General features: G+C 37.6%; 2 protein-coding genes across 13 annotated transcripts in view; one reads left to right on the plus strand and one right to left on the minus strand.

Annotated features, from left to right (window-relative positions):
* Window positions 1–26,557, minus strand: part of SATL1 (spermidine/spermine N1-acetyl transferase like 1) — a 123,468-nt gene that overhangs the window by 13,529 nt on the left and 83,382 nt on the right. For 10 of the 11 annotated variants that reach the window (XM_070256707.1, XM_070256711.1, XM_070256717.1 and 7 more), the window contains 2 exons: window positions 3,669–4,665; window positions 147–198 (listed from right to left, as the gene is read on the minus strand). In XM_070256707.1, the coding sequence (XP_070112808.1) occupies window positions 147–198; window positions 3,669–4,484 (868 nt within the window). In that variant the 5' untranslated portion in view covers window positions 4,485–4,665. Of the gene's footprint in view, window positions 1–146; window positions 199–3,668; window positions 4,666–26,557 lie in introns of those variants that run through there. The other variant, NM_001433655.1, reaches the window with a different exon arrangement.
* LOC111771818 (uncharacterized) overlaps window positions 10,174–26,557 on the plus strand; it is a 76,539-nt gene continuing 60,155 nt past the window's right edge. The window contains exon 1 of one of the 2 annotated variants that reach the window (XM_023634660.2): window positions 10,174–10,269. In XM_023634660.2, the coding sequence (XP_023490428.1) occupies window positions 10,263–10,269 (7 nt within the window). In that variant the 5' untranslated portion in view covers window positions 10,174–10,262. Of the gene's footprint in view, window positions 10,270–20,266; window positions 20,434–26,557 lie in introns of those variants that run through there. The other variant, XM_070257177.1, reaches the window with a different exon arrangement.

A 26,557-nucleotide genomic window follows, 5' to 3' on the forward strand; every position in this document is an offset into this window, starting at 1 on the left:
GTCCTATAGATGTAGATACTATTAATGGCATCATCTTTGTGTACCAAGGATAGCAGCTTCCACATATCTAGGTACAAGTAGTATTGTGTGCATATATTATGTCATGTTTCTTTTTCTAGCTCTGAAAATACCGTAAAATATCTTACCCATTGCTGTTAACTTCACTGCATCTAGCATGTTTTCACAGGCAGCCAATTCCTGTCAATTAGAGACAACTTTCAGTTTTTGCTTTAGTAAGAAATTCTTGAGATGATAATCATGAAGGTTTTATTGAGCATTTATTAACATGATGTCCCGGGCAGTAATAAAAGTGAGTCAGACTTAACCCCAGTCATCTAGAAAATTAAAATCTAAAACAGTACATGCAACAACAGAATATGTAGAGAGAGGATTAACTCCGTCTATACCTCACTCTATGAAGCTCAATTGTCTAGGTTAACTAGCCTTGAATAAATACAACCAGAAATGAGGAAGTAAAGCCCGAAGAGTTTCTGAGCATTCAAGGTAGATGTCACAAAGTCTATGTAAAAAAAAAAAAGCTCACAAACTGTACAGAAAAGTCTGTCATGTATGCCTGTGAGGTGTTTTTCCCAGTTAACTTTAGACTTTGTTTATTTGGCTTTTTAATGTATGATTTTTTTACACATTCAAATTAAGTCTTCATGGTTTGGATCTCATGCTTGGAAAGGCATTCCCCACTTTCAGATTATAAAAATAATCACTCTTGTTCTCTTCTTAATTTCTTTTTATTAATTTTATTTTTTCAAGTTTTATTGAGATATAATTTGAAATTGTATTAGTTCAAGGTGTACAACATAATGATTAGATATATGTATATATTGTGAAATGATTACCACAGTAAGTTTAGTTAACATCAATCATCTCACAAAGTTGTAAATTTTTTTCTTGCGATGAAAATTTTAAGATCTACTTTCTTAGCAACTTTCAAATATACATTACCGTATTGTTAACTATAGTCACTATGCTATACGTTAATTACATCCCAGAACTTATTTATTTTATAACTGGAAGTTTTTACCTTTTTATCACCTTCACCCATTTTCCCCACCCCCCCCCCCCACCTGCCACCTCTGGCAACCACCAATCTATTTTAAGTTCTCAATCTTAATAATTGATTGATTTGTTTTGATGTAAGAAGTGAGGTGGAATTTCACCTTTATCTTTCTCCCCCAATTGTCCCTACACCATTTATTGAATAACTCATCTTTTATTAACTGATTTGAAATGTCCAATTTATCATATACTACATTCTCATATATGTTTAAGAGAACTTCTGGATTCTCCATTCTGTTCCATTGATCCATCTCTGCATCTATGGTAATAGATTACCACAATATTTTAATTACTTGCAGCTTTATAACATCTGGTAGGGATCATCTCCCCTCATTATTCTTCCTTTTGGAATTTTTCTAGAAATACTCACATGTTTATTCTTCCACATAAAAGTTTGGGGATTTTGACTGGAATTGCATTAAATTTATAATGAAAAAAGGCTTTTAATATATTTAAAGAAGATAGCAAGGGCCAGATTTTGTAGAGTGGTGGTAAGAAATTTGAATTTTATTCTCAATGTAACCATAACCCAATGGAGCTTTGAGCATTTGGGCTGCTGTGTGGAGTACCTCCCCTATGACTTTGTAAGCTGCTTGATGGCACTGACTATAATTCAGTAAGCCTTGTATCCTTTATAGTACTTATCACGTGCCTTTCCTCTAATATGCACTCAATGTTTGTATAATGAACAAAAATCAGATAGTAGTAGTACACAGCTCTTATCCGTGGATCACCAATGGTCCAAAAACCACACTTTGAGAACCACCATGATAAAAGGCCTTGAATGGAAAGTCTGGTAAACAAGAAGTTATGACTGCCTAGCTATGAAATAACTAGATCCCCAATAATGCTGTGATGTGGTGATTAAGAATAGGATGAAACAGGTGCGTACAGAGGATATTGAAAGAATTTTAGAGGCAGGACAGTAAATAAAACCTGCAAAGTACTCAGCTAAGCAATAAATTACTATGATGGCAAACTCTCAAAAATTTCTTTGCAAAAAGAGAATGCTTTGCAAACTTAGCAATGAACAGAAGTAAAGACAAATGGACATATGCATATTAGAGAAAAACATAAAGCTCAAAGCTAATTAATCATTACATTCATGTCTATGATGCATAGTAGGTAATTTAGCTTTCCTATTATTTTTCTACCGTGAATATTCATTAAAATTATTCCCAGAAAACTCCTAGTGTATATTCAGGTACATGAGGCAGATTGGGAAGTAAATATGGTCGGGAACTGTACAGATACAGGTTCACGGAAGTGGGAGGGTCTAGTGATATATTTTTTCCTTGGTGATAGTAATGGGCACTGTTTGGAAAGCTAAGGAAAGTAAATTTTCGAAATAGAGAGACTCACTCTCATTCAATAATAAATGTATTAATTTCCAACCGGGTGTCAGATACTATGCTACAAAAAACTTTAAAATTATTTTTTACCTGGAAAAATGTACTTCTGGAATAGTTAACATGTTGGGCATAGTATTCTGATTGATGATCTAATCATGCAAATTAATGCCAGTTAGAGAAATGATGTGGGAACTTGTAGGGATAGAATAGAATAAAAGGCATGGAAGGATAGAGACCCAGTTCTTACAGATCTGTAATGGGGCTTTGCATCATTTCAACAGATGGATATGTTGAAAACTAGAAAACTTTTTGTTATTTTATTTTGGCCATTAAGACACATTCTCTAATCAAAGGGAACAGAAACTTGGCCTGATTTAAACGAGATTTATATATATAAGTAGATGTCAACATTTTCATTACAAAACTCTTTTATAAGGTTTCCTTATCTATAACCTGTGCCTTGTTCCAGCCACATATTTACTCCATTAAAAATCTAGGCTACTGCTTTCATATTGGCTTTTCTATAGAATTCTTTAGGCTGTGCATCACATAAATGATTGCCTTGAGTGCCACAGAACTCTATCACAGGAACTACGGCTGTTACTTTGCTCCCTTTACTTTCCAATAAAACCATTCAAATGAACTTTTAAATCAGAAATTTTGAATCCAGCTCCTTGGACTCCTCGAGGCTGTCTGTGGATGGACTTCAGAAGTCAAAGAACTGTACGGAAAATTTGTTGTGGATGAATATTGTTTGCTGGGTAGTCAGTCATTAGCTTCTACAAGTGAGTGTGGTCTTAAAAGCTACAAGATTCCGTACTCTAAAATCTTAGCTATCAATACCTAAAATTCTATCACAGGTCATTTGTATCACAGCATTCCTTTTTTCAAAGATCCTCTTTTAAAGTCAAAATTTCCCCAGGAGAGACAACACATTAAGCCCCTGAAATTTCCATGAATTATTTCCCCTATGACTTTTTGAGCCCTACTATAAGTCAAGCAATTTATGTGTAATCATTTTATGTTAATGAATCATTACAACCACCTTTGGATATTGATAGTACTATGATCCTGATCTTAGATGTAGAAGTTGAAGTTTAGAGAGGTTAAGTAACTTCCAGAAAGTCGCGTACATGGGTCATAATTAGCAGAGGTAAGATTCACACCCAGCCTATGCCTTCCTTACCCTCAGCCCTGAACTAATACCACGAAGCGCCACGGAATAAGGAGAAAAAAGCTTACTTTAATTAGGCGCAGGATTTCTGGGCAGTCTCGAGCCTCCGCAGGTCTTATTCGGAAAGAATTCATGCCTGGTTCCCGGGAGGCTGATAGCCTCGCGCCTGCTTGGCTCGGACCTGGTTGGCTCGGACCTGGTTGGCTCAGGCCTGGTTGGCTCAGGCCTGGTTGGCTCCTGCTTGTTTGCCTTGTGCCTGATTGGCTTGGGCCTTGTTGACTCAGGCCTGATTGGCTTGAGCCTGGCTGACTCATGCTTGATTGGCTCCACTCTAGTGAACTCAGGCCTAGTTGACTCATGCTTGATTGGCTTTGGCCTGTTTGACTCGTGCTTGATTGGCTCCAGTCTAGTGGACTCAGGCATAGTTGACTCACGCTTGATTGACTTGTGCTGGGTTGGCTCGGGACTGGTTGCCTCATGCCTCGTTGGCTTGTGCTGGGTTGGCTTGGGCATGGTTGCCTCATGCCTGGATCACTCAGGCCTGAGTAGTTGGGGCCTGGTTGCTTCCTACCTGGTTGACTTGTGCCGGCTTGACTCGGGCATGGTTGCTGTTGACTCTTTCTTGACAGGTTCATGCATGATTGGCACATGACTTGTTGCCAGAGGACTGATTGGCTTGGGCCTGGTTGGCTCAGGCCTAATTGGTTCATACCTGGTTGCCTCATTCCTGATTGGCTCATGCCCGGTTGTTTCATGCCCAGTTGGTGGGTGTTGGGTAGGCTTGTGCTTGGTTGGTTCATGTCCAGTTGGTTCATACCAAGTAAACTTGTGCCTGGCTGGCTGGTGCCTGGTTGATTCATACGTGGTAAGCTTGATTGGTTCATGCCCAGTTGATTCGTGCCTGGTTGTTTTGAGGACTGGTTGACTTCAGAATGGTTGGCTGAGAACTGGTTGACCAATGACTAAGTCTCTCGATGGAACAGGAGCCCTTGACTACAGTGCTGTGGCAGGAGGCTATAGGATGTTTCTGGTTTTTCTCAACTCGATTCGTACTTCAAGGTAGACCTATATCAAGATGAGAATGGGAGAAATAAAGGAGGGCTACCGGAAGAAGATTATTGATGCCTCCGATTTGCTGGAGTTGACCTCACCAGCAATCACAGCTGTAGACTTGGCTGTTTCAGGTTGTCATCTGGCCCTTCCCCATCAACAAGCCCTGAGTGAGGGGAAAAATAAAATGACCCCGGAGGACTGTTACCGTCTAACCCCCTTGCACAGTCACTGCGTCATAGTGATGAGGTCACAATGCCCGTATCTACGCGCCTACGTGCTCCCCCATGTGGTGAAGGAGGGGCAAAGCAGGGCCCACTTCACCACAGCTCTGTTTCCTCCTCTCCAAGAGCTTAAGAAGATGAAGCAAGAAGCTGGACGGAGTCTCAGGGCTTATGCTTGGCAGTCACCCTAAGAGTGCATGCTGTTTTAACCAACCAATTCAAAGATACTTGCCCTAACCCTTTCTTCCCCATGCCCCAGTCCTGAACTAATTCACTTCCTATTTCTGTCCTGACTTCAACTTACTACCTCTTTTCTGTAGGCATAGAAACTAGAATGCTTAAAAGGGTTGTCCTAATGAGGTGCTCAAGGACCTTGTGCAGAAAATATTTCTTTACAAATAATTAAGAATAACTGTGGTTACTATTCATTGAGTTATTTTATGACCTAGGCTCAGTGGGAAGCACTTTACATTTTCTCATTCAATCCCATAGCAACCTTATTAACCCCAATTCTGAGGAAACTGGTTCAAAAGATTTGATAACCTAACCAAGGCCCCAACAGTTGGTGAAGTGCCTGAATTCAGACCCAGGTTTATCCAACTCCATTTCCAAGCCTTTTACTATCATACTCTCCTGCCTTTTACACACATTATACTTATTCCCCACCCCCATATCTGTGAGATGAGGTATATTGTCCTTTCACTCTATCCTGCCTTGCAGAATTCCTTCTCCCATCATTGTATCTGTTGGCTCATTTCCTCAACAATGTATATTCTGTAACCAATATAAATATTATTGTAGATGGAGAGTCTCTTACTTTTTAAATGTACCAGAGAACCTTGGTTGAGGCTGTTCTGAGTCTCACATTGTGCTAAGGGCTTTATATATGCATTATTTCATTTAACCATTGAAGCAACCCTGTGAGATATGTACTGTTGTTCCCCATTTTATCAATAAAGAAACTGGAACTTAGAAACATTAATTAATTTTCCCAAGTCTAACACATGCCAGAATGGGGACAGAGCCTAAGGCCCATCCCATAGACAGAAGGGTTCAAATAAAAGTATAGAGCACAATCACCATTCAGCATATACTGGCTATAAATGGAACCTAGAGAGCCCACCTTCTTAGCATGACAAGCAAATCAAGCCACATCACAGAACTATACCAAAACTAACACAAATTAGATGTAGGTACATTTTTTATCTTGATACACTTGTAATAATAGAGCTAAAATTTCATGAATGTTTCCCGTGGTTTCAGGCATGGTTCTAAGGAACAAATTACTTGTATTAACTCATTTAATCCCCACAACAATCAAACTACCAGTGAGGTAGATGATATTATTATGCCCTTTTCTCAGGTAAAGATATTGAGATTCAGAAAGGTTAGGTAACTTGATTTAGGTCACACAACTAAAAGTAGAGACAAAATAAGGAAAACTCAGTTATCATTTTGGTTTTTCTGAAATGCCAGGAAAAAGGTGAATGAATTTTGATGTTTGCTTTCCAAATAAAACCATATGCATAACTTATTGTGGGGATGGATGACGTTTGTTTTTTACTTTTTTAGAGGAGGACGCATGTGTTAGGTTTCTGGTTGATGCTTTAAAGGGGTAAAATTAGAAATTACAGTTTAGTGATCTAGAACTGTTAACAAGTTTCTTTTTTATTTTGGTTCATGAAAATTTATATCACTTGAAGGCCATTCAGCATTAGTTTGTGCTTTTCTTTTTAAAGAATGTTGGGTTTGAACATTATGTGATTGTGATTTTAAGAGGATACACCAAAATGCATATTCTTTCTCACATTAACGCAACTTGTCTCATCTTAGAAGCACAGAATGAAATTGCCTCCATCAGCCATGTAAATCTCTCCCCACTGTAGCTAATACACCATCAGGGAAAAAATAGAGGGTTTTTTTAGCATTTAAACAAAACCTTCAATAATCAGTCTTTGCCACAAGGTGGCAGTGTTATCCAGTTGAAGAACCAAAAGTCTAAATGATAAATAGTTTGTTTACATTTAATAAAACTTTAATAAAAGTTCAAATAAATTATTTGAATTTGAGGCTTTTATCACTTTCATATCTTATCAGAAAATTTCCAAAAATATAATTTCAGTCTTAACACACTATTTTATTACAGATCTAGTCTAGGTAGTGAATTTTGTAAGTCAAGACCTGCCAAATTCTCTTTCTAAGACTTCAGAATGTGCATGCATTGTCTGCTCTACCAAAATGTTTTAATTTAATATAATATATAAAGCCACCCCCATAGATCTGAAAATATGGATATGTTTATGCATTTAAACTCTAATGACTACAATATATAAGATCCCCGTTTCTGAAGATGCTAAGTAACATCCAATATTCTGAATTCTGACTCCAGCTTGGTTTCATTTAAATGAATATTCACAACTGAGAAAGTCGTTTGTGTAATTTTCATCTATAGCAAGCAGAGTTTCAATTTGTTGTAATCTCTCTATAGCTTGGAACCAGTATCTTTTTCCTGTCCCTTTTACGTTTACGAGCTTTTTGTTTTTACCCCTGTAAAATGCAAACAAACAAAGAGAAAAAAAGAAAATGAAAAGGCAGAAAATTGAGTGAGGGGAGAGGGCTTAAGGCAAAGAGCTAGACTGGAACAGAGCTAACATATAGAGTATTTTCTGAAATAAAAACTTAAAGTACTTTAGAGTCATTCATCAATAAGCAGCACTTAATACTTTTATAATATTTGCTGTATTCTAGTTTATCAAAGAATACATACTCATTGTAAAACATTTGGAAAATACCTGTAACAGACAAAAAAATTACCTCTAGACCTTGCTCTGATTGGAAATTAGCACACCTAAGAATTTGAGTTTTCTTCCATTCCAGACATCATTAGTAAATTTCCAATTAAGGGAAAATCATCACTTTGCTTATGCTGTCTCTTTGCTTAGCTGAAGAGGCAGATCAGGGATACACGGCTTTTTTGCTTAGAAAAGTTCCCCAACAGCAACTTTTTATGAAAGGCAAGATGGGTCCAGAGCATGATCTGGGATGGGGAATTAAATTGCTTTGCATTTAAAAAGAACTTAGCGGCCAGCCAGCGGCGGCATATTGGTTAAACTTGGCAGGAGCCACTTCCACAGCCCAGGGTTCATGGGTGCGGACCTCCACCACTCATATCAAGCCACGCTGTGGCGGCAACCCACATACAAATAGAGGAAGATTGGCACAAATGTTAGCTCAGGGCCAATTTTCCTCAAGCAAAAAGAGGAGGATTGGTAACAGATGTTAGCTCAGGGCCAATCTTCCTTACCAAAAAAGAAAGAAGAACTTAGATTATTTTCAGGGAGCAATCTGGAGAAATTCCAGGAACCAGGAAAAGAAAGGTTAAATGAACAGGAGAAGTTCTTGGCTTGTGGAGCACAACCTGGCAAAATGGTGGTAGGCTGAGTCCTAGGGCACAAGACAGCCAGTAAAGGTTCTCTTTAAGATGTTAGTATTGTTTTAAATTGTTTCATATTAGATGCTGCGTGGACATATGCCTCCCTCCTCTCCAGTAATTTAGTGGAGGTCACTTACCACACACTAGCCTGGTATTTGTAGTAGTTTTTGGTCATGAAGGTGGAGGGATGAAGGCTACATGCCAGGCAGAGGTGCTGAAAGAAGACAGCAGCTGTAGGAGTTGAACCGAGGGACTTAGTAAACAGACTGTAGATTGGACTGATGTGTGAACAGATATATAAGAAGAAGTTTACCCTGGAGAAGGAGGGATGGGTAAAGAGTATAGACCCTGCTGTTACCTGGGGTAGGAACTCAAGACATTTGGTTTTTACAGGAATAAGTGACTCCAGAAGACTGGGAGACATTGGGCTACCTAAGAAATGCATGAAATAGAAATGAAAAATCTCTCAGAATACTATCTGGAGATAACCATTATCTACATTTCAATGACTATCTTTCTACTCTTTCTCTCTCTACACACACACATATATATATATAATTTTTTTAATTAAATTGACGTCATAGTAACTATCTTTTTTTACTTAACATATCATTTGTCTTCCCCAGCTACTGTAGCATTACATGGAACGTTTAAAAAATTTGCTACCATTTAACAAATATTTTATTAAACACCAACCATGTGCGAAATTGTTTGAGGCCATGTTGAACATTTATCAAGGGCCAGGTACTATGGCAAATATTTGATATACATAATCCCATTTAATCTTCACATTGAGGTGGGCATAATGATCCTGATTTCACAGAGAAGGAAATTGAAGCTTAGAGAAGTTAACCTGCCTGGGATCAAACAAGTTCGAAATAGTTCAGCCAGGATTCAAACCCAGGACTAGTGTGACTTCTGAACCCACTACTCTGAACCAGATGCTGAGTCACTTCACTGTTTATGTATGTGTTCTCTTTTATTTAACCAATCCATATTTGATGTGCTTTTAATTGTTTCCAGTTCTGTGGTATCAAACAATGTGCCAGTGAGCATATTTGTGTAATAAGTTTTTAAATAAATATCACTTTAAATATTCCTGGAAAACTTGGAAACTTTTTGCAAAAATAGCAGTAGATGAAGCCCAGACAAAAGCTCTATTTAAGATGTTTAAATACCTTTCATTTGATATATAGGACACAGTTAAAAGATCTCCCTCAATATACAAGTGTTAGCAAATACCTAATAAGCGTCAAGTTAGAACATTCTCTTTGTGTTAAAAAAACGTGTTTTTACTCTAACTCCTCAGATATTTTAAAGAGAATCAGAAGAAACTAGTGGAGAAAAGCTATCCTTAAAAGGAGTTTTGGATATCATTAGCAGCAATTAATGATATTTAACATTTCTAGTCTTTTCCATTTTATTTTAATAACAAAGAATAAAATCAGGATAAAGATATTTTTAAATTAAGTGAATAAAAGACTAAAAGAAAAAAAAATCCAAGTACTAGAATAAAATAATTCAGGAAGTATTTATTGAATAAATTATACCCACTTTAATTCTTAGTTATTAAGAAATTTAATGTAATTTAAATCCTGCTTTTTGCCCTTCAAATAATCTTCCTTTTAAACTGCCTCATAACCCAGCTAAATATTATTATAACCTTCCTTTTCTTGTCTCTTCAAATATTCCTGCTCCCGCACTAACGCTCTGGGAAAGCCTCGCTCTCCGGCGCGCAGTGGAGGTGAGGCAGGGGACTGATGGTGCAGCTGTGGCCCCAGAGAAATTTTATATTCTCTTCCCCTTATTTGTACTCACTAATCTTAATAACCTTTAACCATTTAATTATTGTCTTTCTGAAATGTCCCCAGTTTAAATGGAAATCCCAGCTCCAAAAGAGGAACAATGGATAGTCTCTCTCCACCTCCAATCAAGAAGTGACATTCTTGGAGAAAATGAGAGGTGAGATTAGAAGCTCTTAAGAAAGACATAATTCTGGGGGGAAAGCAGACCAAAAAGGCTATAAAGGTTCAAGAAATTGAGACTTCAGTTTACCTTGCAGTTATTCAAGACAGCAGGAAGCAAAGATAAAGGAATCACATTTCCAGAAACTTTGTGTCAATTGTGTTTCATGAGAGAGTTCTGCTTCATTTGAACTTTGGAACTGGAAAAATCATAACAATAATCTACCTTCTGTAATATCTAGGGCTATTGTGGATAAGGTTATTACCATGAACATTGTGCTTAGTTAATAAGTACTCATCAGAGGTTAGTGCTTTTGCAACATATACTCTAAGACACACTCTTTTTCTTCTGCAAGCCTATCTGTTACCAAAAAAAATTAGTTAACCATCATAGAGAGTGGTGACAAAAAAAAATGAGTCCTGCTTAAGTTGACCCTGAACCCTGTGCCATCAAACTGGTTTGGTGACGATATTCTCAACATTGTAATGGCTTTCAGTTGGCTGGAGTGTAGAGAAGTTTGGAGGATAAGCTCAGAATTCAAAATACTCTCACAGGTAGGGAAAGAGATAGCAGAAGAACGTTGAACTCAGCATCAACAAAACCAAAACCAAAACATAACAAACATAAAAAAGTCCTAGTACAAAAATCAGTTCTGTGCTTCTTAGTAACTTTGAGGGCTTAAGAAACCTAAACTCCACGGGCCCTAGTTTTCTCATGTGTAAAATGGAAATAATAACAGCTGCCCAACCTATCTCACAGATTTGTTGTGAGGGTCCCTTCAAATGAAAAAAATGTATAATAAAGTACAAATGTAAGGGATTATCATTATATTTAGAGAGAGAATGATATATATAACTGAAAAACAAGAAATGGCTGACTGACCAAGGATATAACAGAAAATAATTGAATGGTCCTTGTTAATCTTCTTGACCTCCTCCTTCACATTTTCCTTAAATATTAACGATCCCTGTGTTGCCAGCCTTGGTTACCACCTCAAGCTACCCTTTCCATGGAGGTTCTTATCCACTTGCCACTACCCTACCTACCTCAAACTCTACTTTTTAGCTATATTAAACTTCTTTCACTTCTTGAGTGCAGGCACTCTCCCTCTCATATTCAGGTGTGTCTGTCGTCTTGTTATGCTCTTACCTACTTCCCAACCCCCAACTTCCAATTGCCTATTAATTCTTACTCATTGTTCAAGTGTCAATTCAGACATAACTTTTTGCAGAGGTCTTCCCTGACTACCTTTAGACTAACTTGTCCTCCATGTACTCCCTATTGTACCCCATTCTTCCTCTATACATTGCCCCCCCAAAATACCCACATCAGAACCACCTGGAAACTTACTGAAAGGCAAATTCCTAGGATCCACCCTCTAGAGGTTCTGATTTAGTGGGTCTGGAATAGGACCAGTCTGCAATTTAACCAGCATCCCAAATGATTCTGATGCACGCTAAAGTTTAAGAGCCACATGTGTCATGCTACTCATCACCCTACGTTAAAATTATATATTTGTCTCTTCCCTCTAACCTGTAATGAGAGCAGGGATGCTGTCTGTCTTGTTCACAATTGTATTCCAGTGCGTGGCATATAATAAGCACTTGATACATATGGGAACAAACAAATAAATAACTATATGAAAGAAAGAAAAGAAGTGGAAAGAACAGGTCTCCTAAAGTGAGAAGAACCATATGAACTCTGCGTGGCCCTTTGAACCCTGCATGTCAATTACTTCAAAGAAACATGCTGTAAGAACATGCACACTAAATGCAAAACATTTACCAATGCCTGGATTCACTGTCATGATAACTGCCAACTATGAGTTTCATAACAGTCTTTTAATGGAAATTGTAGATGATTTTTCAGAAATCAAAAAGTCATGTTCACAACACAGCAAACTGTTAAATCTGGTTACATCCTGAAAGTTGGATTGGGAAGGAAGGTAAGGAATTTTGGTTTTTACTTTATATACTTCTGTTTTGTTTGCTTTTATTAAAATAGAAGCACATATTACCTTTGAAAATTAAAAAATTACCAAAAATAAAATAATTGTTTTAAAAATTTAAGGGCTGTGCTATTGACACCATGATTTATCAATATGCTACTCTACAAAAATGCATTTGGATAGTTGTTTATAATCTAACTTTCCCTGTGATATTTAGATATTTGGGGTTGAAGTGGAAGTATTTAGCATCAAATATTTGCCTTATTCCTATGTTCTGTCACTTTTAAATATGGCTCCAGAGTACATATCTTACATCATTGATTCACTGGAGAAGTCACACTAAGCAGATATTGAAGCAATGTGGTAAGGGGCTGAGGGATGGGGGAATGGGAGAGATGTTGTTTAAGGGTAAAAACTTGCAACTAGTAGATAAATAAGTTCTGGAGGTCTAATGCACAGGATAGTGATTATAGTCAATGATATTGTATTGTAAACTTCAAAGTTGCTAAGAGACTATATCTTAACTGTTCTCAACACAAAAAAAAAGGAATTATAATTATGCGATGTGATAGCGGTGTTAGCTAATGCTACTGTGGTGATCATATTGCAATACATAACATACACAGTGTTATATGTTGATTATATCTCAATTTTTTAAAAAGAATGCAGTAGAGTGAAGAGCACTAGCTTTGAAGCCAAACTGTCCTCAGTTTGAATCCTGGCACTGCTATTTAATGTGACGTTAGAAAAGTTACTTAGTCTCTCTGAATTTCAGTTTCCTCTCTTTAAAGTGTGCTAATAATATCTTCCTCACAAAACTATTGTAAAAAACAAGTGTGAGTTTATGTGTAAATTTCTAGCATGGGGTTAGATGCTTGATAAATGCCAGCTTTCTTCTCCATTTTGTTCATTAAACAAATATGTACTGAGCGCCTGTGTGCCAGATGCCATTTTACACACCGGAAATACACTGACGCACAAAACCAACATGGTCCTTGCTCTCATGGAGCTAGAGTATAGTGGAAGAGACAGACATTAAGTTATATCTATCTATCTGCCTAGAGAAAAACGTGTTATAAGTACTGTAAAGAAAAACTACAGGGTGCTATGAGAGATTATCACAGGGGTATCTAATTTGTTGGGTTTCATTATAATGTGGAAAGGTGAGTACCTTCCTTGGGAAGTGACAATTAAACTGAGTAGGTGTTGGCCAGGCAAATAGTGAAGGCAAAGTTAAAAAAATGAACCCTGTATTGTTTTAATCTGAAGCAAGTGTTTTCTTCCTTCCATTTGAAAGTAGATAAACATGGGAAAGTTTGTGTGTGTGTGTGTTTGTGTGTGGGAAGTGAAAAAATAAAACAGAATTGCCCAGTGCCTTATATAAACAGAAGATAGCACTTCTGAACTCTGCACACACGAGAACTTATCTCAAAGTTGATCTGTAATGAGCCTATAAGAATTTGCTTAACTAAATATCTACAGTACCATAACATTCAGATAAAAAAACCATATAGATAAATAGATAGGTGTAGATCTTGTAGGAAAAAAGTCTTGCTTGAATGCTCAAGTACTTTTAAAATCTTTTTATTAGCAACCTATAAGTTTTCTTCACAATGCATCAATGCCATGAAATTTGCAATAATAAAACCATTCTTCCACAATGCAGTGAACTCATTCATGAATCATTTTATTGAAGACCTCACCAGATATATGATCCTTTGCTAAGCAATGCCTTAAATTTCAATGCCTAATTTTATTTATTTATTTATTTTTATTGGAGTAACATTGGATTATAACATTATATAGCTTTCAGATGTGCATTGTAATATATTTTGAATTCTGTGTAGATTACATCATGTTCACCACCCAAAAACTAATTATAGTCCATCACCACACATCTGAGCTTAATCACTCCTTTTGCCCTCCTCTCCTTCCCCTATGGTAACCACCAATCCAATATCTGTTGCTATGTGTTCATTTGTCATTGTTTTTATCTTCTACTTATGAGTGAGATCATCCGGTATTTGACTTTCTCCCTCTGACTTATTTCACTCAGCATAATACCCTCAAGTTCCATCCATGTTGTCACAAATGGCCGGATTTCATCATTTCTTATGGCTAAGTAGTATTCCATTATGTATAGATACCACATCTTCTTTACCCATTCGCCACTTGATGGGCACCTAGGTTGCTTCCAAGTCTTGGCTATTGTGAACAATGCTGCAATGAATATAGGGGTGCATGTATCTTTATGCATTTGTGTTTTCAAGTTCTTTGGATAAATCCCCAGCAGTGGGATAGCTGGATCATATGGTAGATATTTTCTTAATTTTCTGAGGAATCCCCATACTGCTTTCCATCGTGGCTGCACCAGTTTGCACTCCCACCAGCAGTGGACAAGTGTTCCCTTCTCTCCACATCCTCTCCAACATTTGTTGTTTTCTGTCTTGTTAATTATAGCCATTCTGACCGGAGTGAGGTGACACCGCATTGTAGTTTAGATTTGCATTTCCCTGATAGCTAATGATATTGAGCATCTTTTCATATGCCTGTTGGCCATACGTATATCTTCTTTGAAGAAATCTCTGTTCATATCTTTTGCCCTTTTTCCAATGGGTTGTTGGTTTTTTTGTTGTTGAGATGTATGAGTTCTTGGTATATTTTGGATATTAACCCCTTATCTGATACATGGTTTGCAAATATCTTCTCCCAATTGTTAGGTTGTCTTTTCGTTTTGTTGATGGTTTCCTTTGCTGTGCAGAAGCTTTTTAGTTTGATGTAGTCCCATTTGTTCATTTTTTCTTTTGTTTCCCTTGCCCAGTCAGACATGGGACTTGAAAATATGCCTCTCAGACTGATGTCAAAGAGTGTACTGCCTATGTTTTCTTCTAGAAGTTTCATGGTTTCGGGTCTTACATTCAAGTCTTTAACCATTTTGAATTGATTTTTGTGCATGGTGTAAGATAATGGTCTGCTTTCATTCTTTTGCATGTGACTGTCCACTTTTCCCAACACCATGTATTGAAGAGACTCTCCTTTCTCCATCGTATGCTCTTGGCTCCCTTGTTCAATATTAGCTGTCCATAAATGTGTGGGTTTATTTCTGGGCTCTCAATTCTGTTCCATTGGTCTCTGTGTCTATTTTTGTGCCAGTACCATGCTGTTTTGGTTACTATGGCTTTGTAGTATATTTTGAAATCAGGGAGTGTGATACCTCCAGCTTTGTTCTTTTTTTCTCAGGAATCCTTTGGCTATTCAGGGTCTTTTGTTGCTCCATATAAATTTTGGGATTCTTTGTTCTATTTCTGTGAAAAATGTTGTTGGAACTTTGATAGGGATTGAATTCAATCTATAGATTACTTTAGGATTGTGGACATTTTAAGTATGTTAACTCTTCCAATCCAAGAGCACAGAATATCTTCCATTTCTTTGTGTCTTCTTCGATTTCTTTAAAGAATGTTTTATAATTTTCAGTGTACAGATCTTTCACCTCTTTGGTTAAGTTTATTCCTAGGTATTTTACTCTTTTTGTTGCAATTGTAAATGGGATTATATTCTTAATTTCTCTTTCTGCTACTTTGTCATCAGTGTATAGAAATGCAACTGATTTTTGTACATTGATTTTGTATCCTGCAACTTGACTGTATTCATTTATTATTTCTAAAAGTTTTTTTGGAGGATTCTTTAGGGTTTTCTACATATAAAAGCATGTTATCTGCAAAGAGTGACAGTTTCACTTCTTCTTCTCCAATATGGATCCCTTTTATTTCTTTTTCTTGCCTGATTGCTCTGGCTAGGACTTCCAATGCTATGTTAAATAAGAGTGGTGACACTGGGCATCCTTGTCTGGTTCCTATTCTTAGAGGGATAGCTTTCAATTTTCTCCATTGAGAATGATATTTGCTGTGTGTTTGTCATATATGGTCTTTAGTACGTTGAGGTATTTTCCTTCTATATCTATTTGATTTAGAATTTTCATCATAAATGTATGCTGTATCTTGTCAAATGCTTTCTCTGCATCTATTGAGGTGATCATGTGATTTGTATTATTCATTTTGTTAATGTAGTGTATCACGTTTATAGATTTGCAGACGTTGAACCATCCCTGCATCCCTCGAATGAAACCCACTTGATCACAATGTATGATCTTTTTAATGTACTGTTCTATTTGATTTGCTAGTATTTTGTTGAGGATTTTTGCATTGATATTCCTCAGTGATATTGGTGTGTAATTTTCTTTTTTTGTGTTGTCCTTGTCTGGTTTTGGTATCAGGATAATGTTGGCTTCTTAGAATGACTTAGGAAGCCTCACCTCCTCTTCAATTTTTTGGAAGAGTTTGAGAAGGATAGGTATTAAGTCTTCTTTGAAAGTTTGGTAGAATTCACCAGGGAAGCCATATGGTATGGACTTTTACTTTTTGGGAGGTTTTTGATTGCTGTTTTGATCTCCTTACTGGTGATTGGTCTATTCAAATTCTCTACTTCTTCTTGGTTCAGTTTTGGAAGGTTGTATGTTTCTAAGAATTTATCCATTTCTTCTAGGTTACCCAATTTGTTGGCATATAGCTTTTCATAGTATTCTCTTATTATCTTTTGTGAGGTGTCTGTTGTAATTTCTCCTCTTTCATTTCTGATCTTATTTATTTGAGCCTTCTCTCTTTTTTTCTTGATGAGTCTGGCTAAGGGTTTGTCAATTTTGTTTACCTTTTCAAAGGGCCAGCTCTTGGTTTCATTAATTTTTTCTATTGTTTTTTTAGTCTCTATTTCATTTATTTCTGCTCTGATTTTTATTATTTCCTTCCTGCTGATTTTGGGCTTTGTTTGTTCTTTTTCCAGAACCTTTAGATGCACTGTTAGAGTGTTTATTTGATATTTTTCTTCTTTGTTGAGGTAGGCCTGAATTGCTATAAACTTCCCCCTTAGAACCACTTTTGCTGTATCCCATAGATTTTGGCATGTTGTATTTTCATTTTCATTTGTCCCCAGGAATTTTTTGATTTCTTCTTTGATTTCTTCATTGACCCAATCGTTGTTCAGTAGCATTTTGTTTAATCTCCACATTTTTGTGGGTTTTCTGGTTTTCTTCCTGTAGTTGACTTCTACTTTTGCACCTTTGTGGTCAGAAAAGATGCATGGTGTTATTTCGATCTTGTTCAATTTATTGAGACTTGTTTTGTGGCCTAATACATGATCAATCCTGGAAAATGCTCCATGTGCATTTGAAAAGAATGTGTATTCTGTTGTTTTTGGATGGAATGTTCTCTATATATCTACTAAGTCCATCTGGTCAAATGTGTCATTTAAGGACAGTGTTTCCTTATTGGCCTTCTGTTTGGATGATCTATCCACTGGTGAAAGTGGAGTGTTAAAGTCTCCTACTTTTATTGTGTTGAAGTCTATTTCTCCTTTTATGTCTGTTAATAATTGCTTTATATATTTAGGTGCTCCTATGTTGAGTGCATAGATATTTACAAGTGTTATTTCTTCTTCTTGGATTGTTCCCTTTATCATTATGTAGCACCCTTCTTTGTCTCTTGTTACAGTTTTTCTTTTAAAGTCTATTTTGTCTGATATAAGTATTGCTATTCCTGCTTTCTTTTCTTTGTCATTTGCATGGAATATCATTTTCTATCCTTTCACTTTCAGTTTGTGAGTGTCTTTAGGTCTGAAGTGTTTCTCTTGTATGCAGCGTATATATGGGTCTTGTTTTTTCATCCAATTGGCCACCCTATGGCATTTGATTGGAGCATTTAGTCCATTGACATTTGAAGTAGCTATTGATAAATATATATTTATTGCCATCTTGTTACTTTTTTTTCTCGATGCTTTAATAGTTCTTATCTGTTCCTTTCTTTTTCTCTTGCTCTCTTCCCTTGTGGTTTGATGGCTTTCTTTAGTAATATGTTTGATTTCTTTTGTCTTACTTATTTGCTTGCTTATTATAGGTTTCTAATTTGTGATTACCATGAGGATCCTATATAGTATTCTATGTATATAGCAGTCTATACTGAGTTGATAGACTGTTTAGCTTGACCTCTTTCTAAAAGCTCTACTTTTTCACTCCCCTCCTCCCACATTTTATGTTTTGGAAATCAAATCTAATCTCTTGTTTTGTGTGTGTCTATCCATTACCTTCTTATCATTGAAATAGGTAATTTTAGTACTTTGGTCTTTTAACCTTCATATTATCTTCACAGGTGATTAATATGCTACCTTTACTATATTTTTACCTTCACCAGTGATTTTATTCCCTGTTTTTTTGGGGGGTTTGTTTTGATAATTTTTTATCCCTATTTGTGGTTATCACTTTCCCACTCAAATAAGTCCCTTCAGCATTTCTTGTAGAACTGGTTTCTTGGTGATAAACTCCTTTAATTTTTGCTTGTCTGGAAAGCTCTTTATCTCTCCTTCCATTCTGAATGACAACCTTGATGGATAGAGTATTCTCGGTTGAGGTTTTTTCCTTTTAACACTTTAAATATGTCATGCCATTCTCTTCTCCACTGTAGGGTTTTGGCTGAGAAGTCTGCTGATAGCCTTATGGGCTTTGCTTTGTATGTCACTTATTACCTTTCTCTTGCTTTTAGGATTCTCTCTTTATCTTTAATTTTGAACATTTTAATTATAATGTGTCTTGGTGTGGGCCTCTTTGGTCTTTTCTTGTTTGGAGCTCTCTGTGCTTCATGTACTTGTATTTCTGTTTCCTTCCTTAGGTTAGGAAAGTTTTCAGCTATTATTTCTTAAAATAGATTTACTGCCCCTTTGTCTCTCTCTTCTCCTTCTGGGACACCTATAATAAAAATGTTAGTGCACTTGATATTGTCCCAGAGTTCCCTTAGACTGTTCTCATTCTGTCTAATTCTTTTTTCTTTTTTCTGTTCAGCTTGGGTGATTTCCTCTAGTCTTTTGTCTATCTCACTGATCCATTCTTCTGTATCATCTACTCTGCTATTGAGTCCCTCTAGGGAATTTTTCATTTCCAGTATTGTATTCTTCATTTTTGATTGGTTCTTCTTTATGTTTTCAAGTTCTTTGTTGATGAGCTCACTGTGTTCATCCAGTCTTCTCCCAATATCTGTGAGCATCCTTATGAGTTTTTGTTTGAACTCTTTGTCAGGTAGGTTGCTTATTTCTGTTTTGTTTAGTCCTTTTTCTGGGGTTTTGTCCTGTTCCCTTGCTTGGAATGTATTCCTTTGTCTCCTCATTATGCCTCTTTCTCTGTGCTTATATCTATGTATAAGGTGAGTCGGCTATGTCTCCTGATCTTGCAGAAGTGGCCTTATGTAAGAGATGACTTTTGAGGCCCAGCAGTGTGCTTCTCTCTCATCACCAGTCCAAATGATCCAGGAGTGACCCCTTTGTGGGCTACTTGTGTCCTTCTGCTGTGTCAGGTTTGCTATTAATGAAGGTACCCAGGGAGTCTAGTCTTTCCTTCCATGGGCAGCTGTTTACAAATCTGGTTTGGGGAGCCTCAGCACCGTTAGCTACAAGGTCTAACAGCACAGTCCTGTTGCATTTTTCCTGTTAATTGGGTAGGTGCCCAGTGTAGCTGGTTGCTAGGCTCAGGGGCTTAGAGTTTCTATAGGCCTCAGGCCTAGAAGGCTGTTGTCAGTTCTCTTAGGAGTGCAGCTGAGTGGGGCTGGCCCTAGGCATGGGAGCACTCAATTTTTTCAGGTTTTGGAAGGTGGGGCTGATCCTTTTTATAACTATTTGTGAAGCACAGGTCTTCTGCTGCTAAGCCTCACCCCCCACAGGACCACACACACCATCAACACAGTCCTGGTCCATGCACACTTCCAAACCCCCTGGAGTGTACCCAAATGCCGCACTGCAGTGCCTCCCACCTCTCCACCAATGCCCCCACAGTTCACCTGGTCCTCACACAGGCTCTGCCCCACATAGAAGGACACACTTGCCTCCCTGTAGAGGATCAAGGCACCCATTCAATGTAGGCCAACATGTAGCCTGAGGGCTTGCTGTTGGGTGGGGCCCGTTCATAGGGTGGGCTACCAGCCCTGGCTGAACTGGATTAAATCTGTGCTCTAGTTGGTTTGGCAGACCCCTGGGCTAACAGGCCCAGGGGAAGAACTTCAACAGCGTCTGTCAGTGTCTGTGTCAGCAGGCCTGGACTAGATGACAACAATGGCCACCATCAATGTCTCAGTCTCCTGAGAGATCTCTCCTATCACTGAGATGCACCCAGAGTCTACCAGGTGAGTCTGTTTTCACCAAAGGACTGTCAGCCTTCTTTCTGGTGCTTTTAGGTTGCTGAGATGGATGAGTTTGTGTGTGGGCCCTTTAAGACCCGGGTCTTTCCGGCTTTTGTCCGTTAGCTTTTCTGGAGGTATTCCCCACCGCAGTTGATAGCAAGCAAAAGAAGATAATAAGACCCTCATCTCAGTTATGCTGAATCTGAATGATGCTTATAATGAGGTCCTGCTCAGGACCTCATTCCTCCAGGGACAGCTGTGTACCTTAGGGTGGATCTCTCCTGGCTGGCTGAGAAACTCTGCCGCTCCTGAAGGTGGCTTTTTTTCTCTCCAGCAGGAATTTCTGCCTCTTCCACCTTAGTCAGGACTGTCCCTTGTTGTGGGGCTTCTTTTTATCCAGTTTTCAGTTTTCTATCCAGGGTAATTTTTCCAAAAATAGCTGTAACCTGGTTGTGTTCATGGGAGGAGATGAGTTCAGAGTCTGCCTAGGCCACCATCTTGATGAGATCTCCTTAATTTTTTTTTTTTAAATCTGAACTGCCTGCTCAAGGTACTTAGTGAACTCTGAAGGGAAAGGATTACCTGATCAATGATGTAGCTTAGGAGGTTCAAGTATGTTTCACTCATTGTACTCCTGTGTTACTCCTGGTCCAGAAGATCTCTTCAGGGACAACAAATAGCTTTCCGGACTGTTTCAGTACAGACCCAGGAAACCCTAAATGGTCTCAAACGTCCCAGAATTGACTGGCTTCCCAAGAATTAATCTGAGGGGCAATCCATGACTATAATAGATTTCAGGCTCTCCCTCTCCTTCATTATGTCCAATCCATCACAAAGGAGCCCATTGTTCCTTTGAATTTTATATCTGTCACATCCTCCCCATCCTGCATCACCTCAGCCTGGATCAATGCAGCAGCTTCTCATTTGGTCTCCCTAGCTTCAGCTTTACCCCTCTAGCCTACCCTTTCCATGTATCCAGGTTATTCATTATTTTATGGTTTATTTACATGTATAGCATTAGGTACCTGGAATTGTTCTGAACATTATAAACACATTGATTCATTTAATGTTCCCAATAATCCTATGATCTAGGTAATATTACCAATAATCCTATGATCTAGGTAATATCATTATCCTTATTTTAAAGGTGAGGACCCTGAGGCACAACAGAGGTCAAGTAATTTGCCCAAGGTCACAGTTAGTAAATGATAGAACTGAGCGGTTTTTTTTTATTGCGGTAACATTGGTTTATAACATTATATAAATTTCAGGTGTACCTCATTATATATTTCAATTTCTGTGTAGATTACATCATGTTCACTACCCAAAGATTAAATACCATCCATCACCACACACATGTGCCTAATCACCCCTTTTGCCCTCCTCCCTTCCCACTTCCCTGCTAGTAACCACCAATCCAATCTCTAGAACTGAGATTTAAATTTAGGCAGCCTAGCACCAGCCTATGCTTTTAACCACTATCCTATACTGCTGCTCTCAGTTTAATGAGACACCTTCCTGCTCCTCTGGCCTTACTGGTCTTCTTTTCCATGAATTCCTTCAGCACTTACAAACTACACCATTTTCATACTTGCTTTTTACGTTATTGTTTAATGCTTATTGATTTGGACAACCCAATCAGTGTATAAAATTCTCAAGGAGCAGCAACCCTGTCTTATTTGAGTTCTGTAGCCCTCAGAAAGACTAGCACAGGGCCAGGCAACTAATAATTTGCCCAAGACTTGAACAAACCTTCAGGGGTTGAAATACCCAATGATGGCCTTTATTCCTTTCATTACAAGTTTTACCCTCCTGTTTTGGTTAAGCTGCTATATACCTTTATAGGAAATTTATTCAACATAGTTAAAATGACTCATGAATCAAAGTTCAAAGTTATTTTGAAACACTGGAAAACTGACTCAGGGAATATTTTAATTTATCAATTCAACTTCCTCAAAATCTGCCATTTTATAATTCTTTAGTGAGGTATTTTACAAAAAGGAGAGGATAAAAATAAAATAAAAAGCTTATTAATTTTTGTTACTAACTTGCTGATTCAGATTCTTATATAGTTTATTGTGATTTAGTGTGTGATTTAGAGCCAAAAGACTTGCATCCTAGTCCCAGTTTGCTAGTTATATAACTTTGAGAGATTATTTAATTTATTTAATCTGAGTCCTGCCCACCCACTCCCACCCATCCCGACCCCTCCTCGCCGCCATCTCACCCCACAATTGCTTTCTCATCTATAAATTGGGAACAATATTTGCATTACCTTAAAGATGGTTTTGAGGATCAAAGAAAATAATGCATCTGAAAGTACTTTTTAAACTAAAGCATTATACAAATGTAGGTTTTATTATTACTCATACTACTACATCTGAGAACAAAGAAATTTTAGTTTAGATTTTAGATTAGCCTCTAATCTAAACTGTATGACCTGGGTGAAGGCATTAACTTCTCTGAATCTCATTCTCTCCATTTGTAAAATGAAGCAGCTTACAGTTTTAACATTTTGTAATCTAATAATCTTAATTTATTCCATATCCTGTTGGCAAATAACAAAAAATCTAATACTAAAAAAAAGCTGAATTTTTACTGAAATTTTCAACTCAAATGATTACCATGCCATGAAGTAAGTTATTTTATATCATTGCTTTGTGTTGCCACTTAGTGGTTACATAACTCTTTTGCATGAATAAGTTATTCTAATTCCTCCTGTTTTTCATAATTATAAATGATGACAGATCAAATGCTACACATATATTACTTTATATGGAAAAGAGAAAATTACTCTATTTGCATTATTCAAAAATAAAATGAAATATATATTTTAGGGAGCTCTTGAAGTAAATAAAATAAAATAATTTTGCACCTGGATAAAGATATTTCTTCTGTGCTCAGAATTAACACACCAAAAGTATATGAACTCCAATTAATGAGTATTCTATTCCAGTAATAAAATATACAAATATATATATGTATGTATGTGTACACACATGCACACTTTTAAGTTTTCTGCAGATAGAAAATTTCAAGACAGAAGTCTTTAAGGCACATTAAACCAAAATTGAGAAATGTTTGATTCATAAGAAACAGAAGGTAGGGCTGCCCGGTGGTGCAGTGGTTAAGTTCGCGCATTCTACTTCAGCAGCCTGGGGTTCACCAGTTCAGATCCCGGGTGCAGACATGGCACCGCTTGGCACGCCATGCTGTGGTAGGCATCCCTCATATGAAGTAGAGGAAGATGGGCATGGATGTTAGCTCAGGCCCAGTCTTCCTCAGCAAAAAGAGGAGGGTTGGCAGTAGTTAGCTCAGGGCTAATATCCTCAAAAAACAAAAACAAAACAAAACAAAACAAAAAAGAAACAGGAGGCATAAATGGAGAAGAATGCAGAAATTTGGAGATTAGATTGAAGAAAGGGGAAAAGCATTCATTCATAAAACATTTACTGATCACCTACTATGTGCCAAGGAGATATTATGTCAGGCTCTGAGGAGACAAAGATGAATAAGATAAATCTCTGCTCTCTAAGATTTCTGTATTGTTGGAGAGACAGACCAATAAATAGTTAGATGATGATGATGATGATGATAGATAGATAGATAGATAGATAGATGGATGGATTACAAGTCAATGTAAGTGCTGTGCTAGAGATATGCAGAGGGTGCCAAAGGAGCAGGCAAAAAGAACATCTGTCTCAAATTGAAGGATCAAGTAAAGCTTTTTGGAGGAGATAGTCTGAGCTGAGTTGTAAGTGAGAAATAAGAGTTATTCATATTAAAGGAGAGTGGGGTGTGTTCCAGGTAGTGGAGGAAGCTTTTATGAAAGTCTGGACACAACAAAAAGCAAGGAGGATTCCAGCGATCTTCAACTTTCTCAATGCTTAGAGTGTGAAGGAAGGAGTAGCAATAGATGAATCTGAAGAGGTAGCCAGGAGTCAGATGAAGACCTCGGTACAACTTTGCTAAGGAGTTTGTCTTTATCTTGAAGTGATTGAGAGTCATTGAAGGAATTGAAGTGACATGATAAGTTTTATGGTTTAGAGATAAATTTAATAAAAAGGGGAAAGAGCCAAAACCAGTCGAGAGGTTGTTACATTAATCTTTTTAAAAAAAATGAGGTTCTGAAATAAAGCCATGGAGGTAGAGAATAAAAGGGGACACATTCAAGAATTATGTAGGGGGTAGAAGTGAGAGGACTCGGTGATAGACTACATGTGATGACAGGAGAGATGGTGGCATATAGCAAGACCCTTGATTTGGGGCTTTGGTGAATGGATGGAAGAGAGAGCAGTTTAATGAAATATGGCATATAGGGAGGGGAAGGAGCAGGTAGGGAGGCAAAATTATGAGTTCAGGCATGTCAAATTTGAGGTATCTTTGAAATTTCCAAGCAGAGATGTTCAGTTAGCAGTTGGACATCTGGGCTCGAAATAGATTTAGGCCTACTTTCAGAGAGACGGTAATTGCAACACAATTACAGCGAGGTCACTTAACAGAGAGTAGAAAAAAGTGAGATGAAGATTAGAGCCCCAATGATAGAGTCCTAAGAAGTACCAATGTTTATGAACTAAGTGGAAGAAGAGGAGCACGTGAAGAAAGCTGAAAAGAATTGTCTATAGAGGGAGGGGGAAGTCAGAAAGATAGTGATGTCACAGAAGCCAAGGGAGTAGAGTTTCCAGGAGTGGTCCCCACTGTCAAATGCTGCAAATGTTCACAGGAGAGAGAGATTGAAAAGTACCCACAGGATTTAGCAACAAGCAGGTTATATATAACCTTATTGAGTACAGTTTCAATTTCAGTGGAATGAAGGAAATGCAACCAAACTGCAGTAGGCTGAGTGAATAAGAAGTGAAGGAGTAGAAGCAATGAGTGAATATTACTCTTCCAACTAGCTGTGCTATGAAGAAGAAGAGAGAAATAGTGATAACAGAAGGGGCAATGAGCTTGATGGAGATCTCTCTCTTTCTCCCTCCCTTCCTCCCTCCCTGCCTCCCTCTCTGAAAAGACTTGACTATGTTTAAATGCTGATAGGAAGGAACCAACAGAAAGGAAGAGGTCGAAGATTCAAGAAAGAGGGGATAATCAAGGAGGGACAATAAGGAGGAATAAGAGGATGTGATCTGGAACACAAAAGGAAGGATGGGATTTGTTAAGAATGAGAAATACCTCTTTCAATGAGATAGGAATGAAAGTTAAGGAAGGAGGCCAATGCAGAGAAGTTTATATCTGTCAAGGCTCAATGGCAAGGGCCAAGAATTTGAGGAGTTATCACATCATAACCTCAAGTTTACCCTGTGAAAACTGTTATTTAGGGTGGTGAAAGTCTGGAATAGTAGGTGAAGGTAATGGTTGAAGGAGATGACTAGGGTTAAGAAGAATTCCTGGTTTGTCTGATGACAGAGGCCATGAATGTGCCATGCTCTTCATTTCTACTATTCTCATATCCCATTTCCAATCCATCAGGAAATTCTCTCAGCTTTATCTTCAAAATACATCCTAAACCCAACCATTTTTCTATACCTCCACTGCCACCACCCTCGTCTGAGCTATCATCATCTTTCTCTTTGATTATTGTAATGGCTTTCTCCTCCCCACCCTCCTCCTCGGCTTCTTTCAAGGGTTTCTCTTTGTCTCTGGTTTTCAGCAATTTGAATATGATATAGTTAGGTGTAGAGTTTTGGGTATTTATTCTACTTAATTTTTTCTGAGATTCCTGATCTGTGGTGTGTGTCATTAATTTTGGAAAATTCTCAGCCATTATTCAAATATTTCTTCTGCTCCTTTCTCTCTTCTTTTGGTATTCCCATTACACATAGATTACACCTTTTGTAATTGGCCCACAATTCTTCAATATTCTGTTCCGAGGGGTTTTTAATTCTTTTTTTCTCTTTGCATTTCAGTTTGGAAAGTTTCTATAGACATATTTTCCATCTCATATTCTTTCCTCAGCCATGTCCAGTCAGCTAATAAGCCTATTAAATGTATTCTTCATTTCTGTTAGTGTTTTGGTTTCCAGCATTCCATTTTGACACTGAGTGCCCATCTCTCTGCTTACATTACCCATCTATTCTTGCATGTTGTCCACTTTTTCTATTAGAAGCTTTAGCATATTATTCACGAT

The sequence above is a fragment of the Equus caballus genome, chromosome X (genome assembly GCF_041296265.1).
Source record: "Equus caballus isolate H_3958 breed thoroughbred chromosome X, TB-T2T, whole genome shotgun sequence".
In the NCBI taxonomy this organism is placed as follows: Eukaryota; Metazoa; Chordata; class Mammalia; order Perissodactyla; family Equidae; genus Equus; species Equus caballus.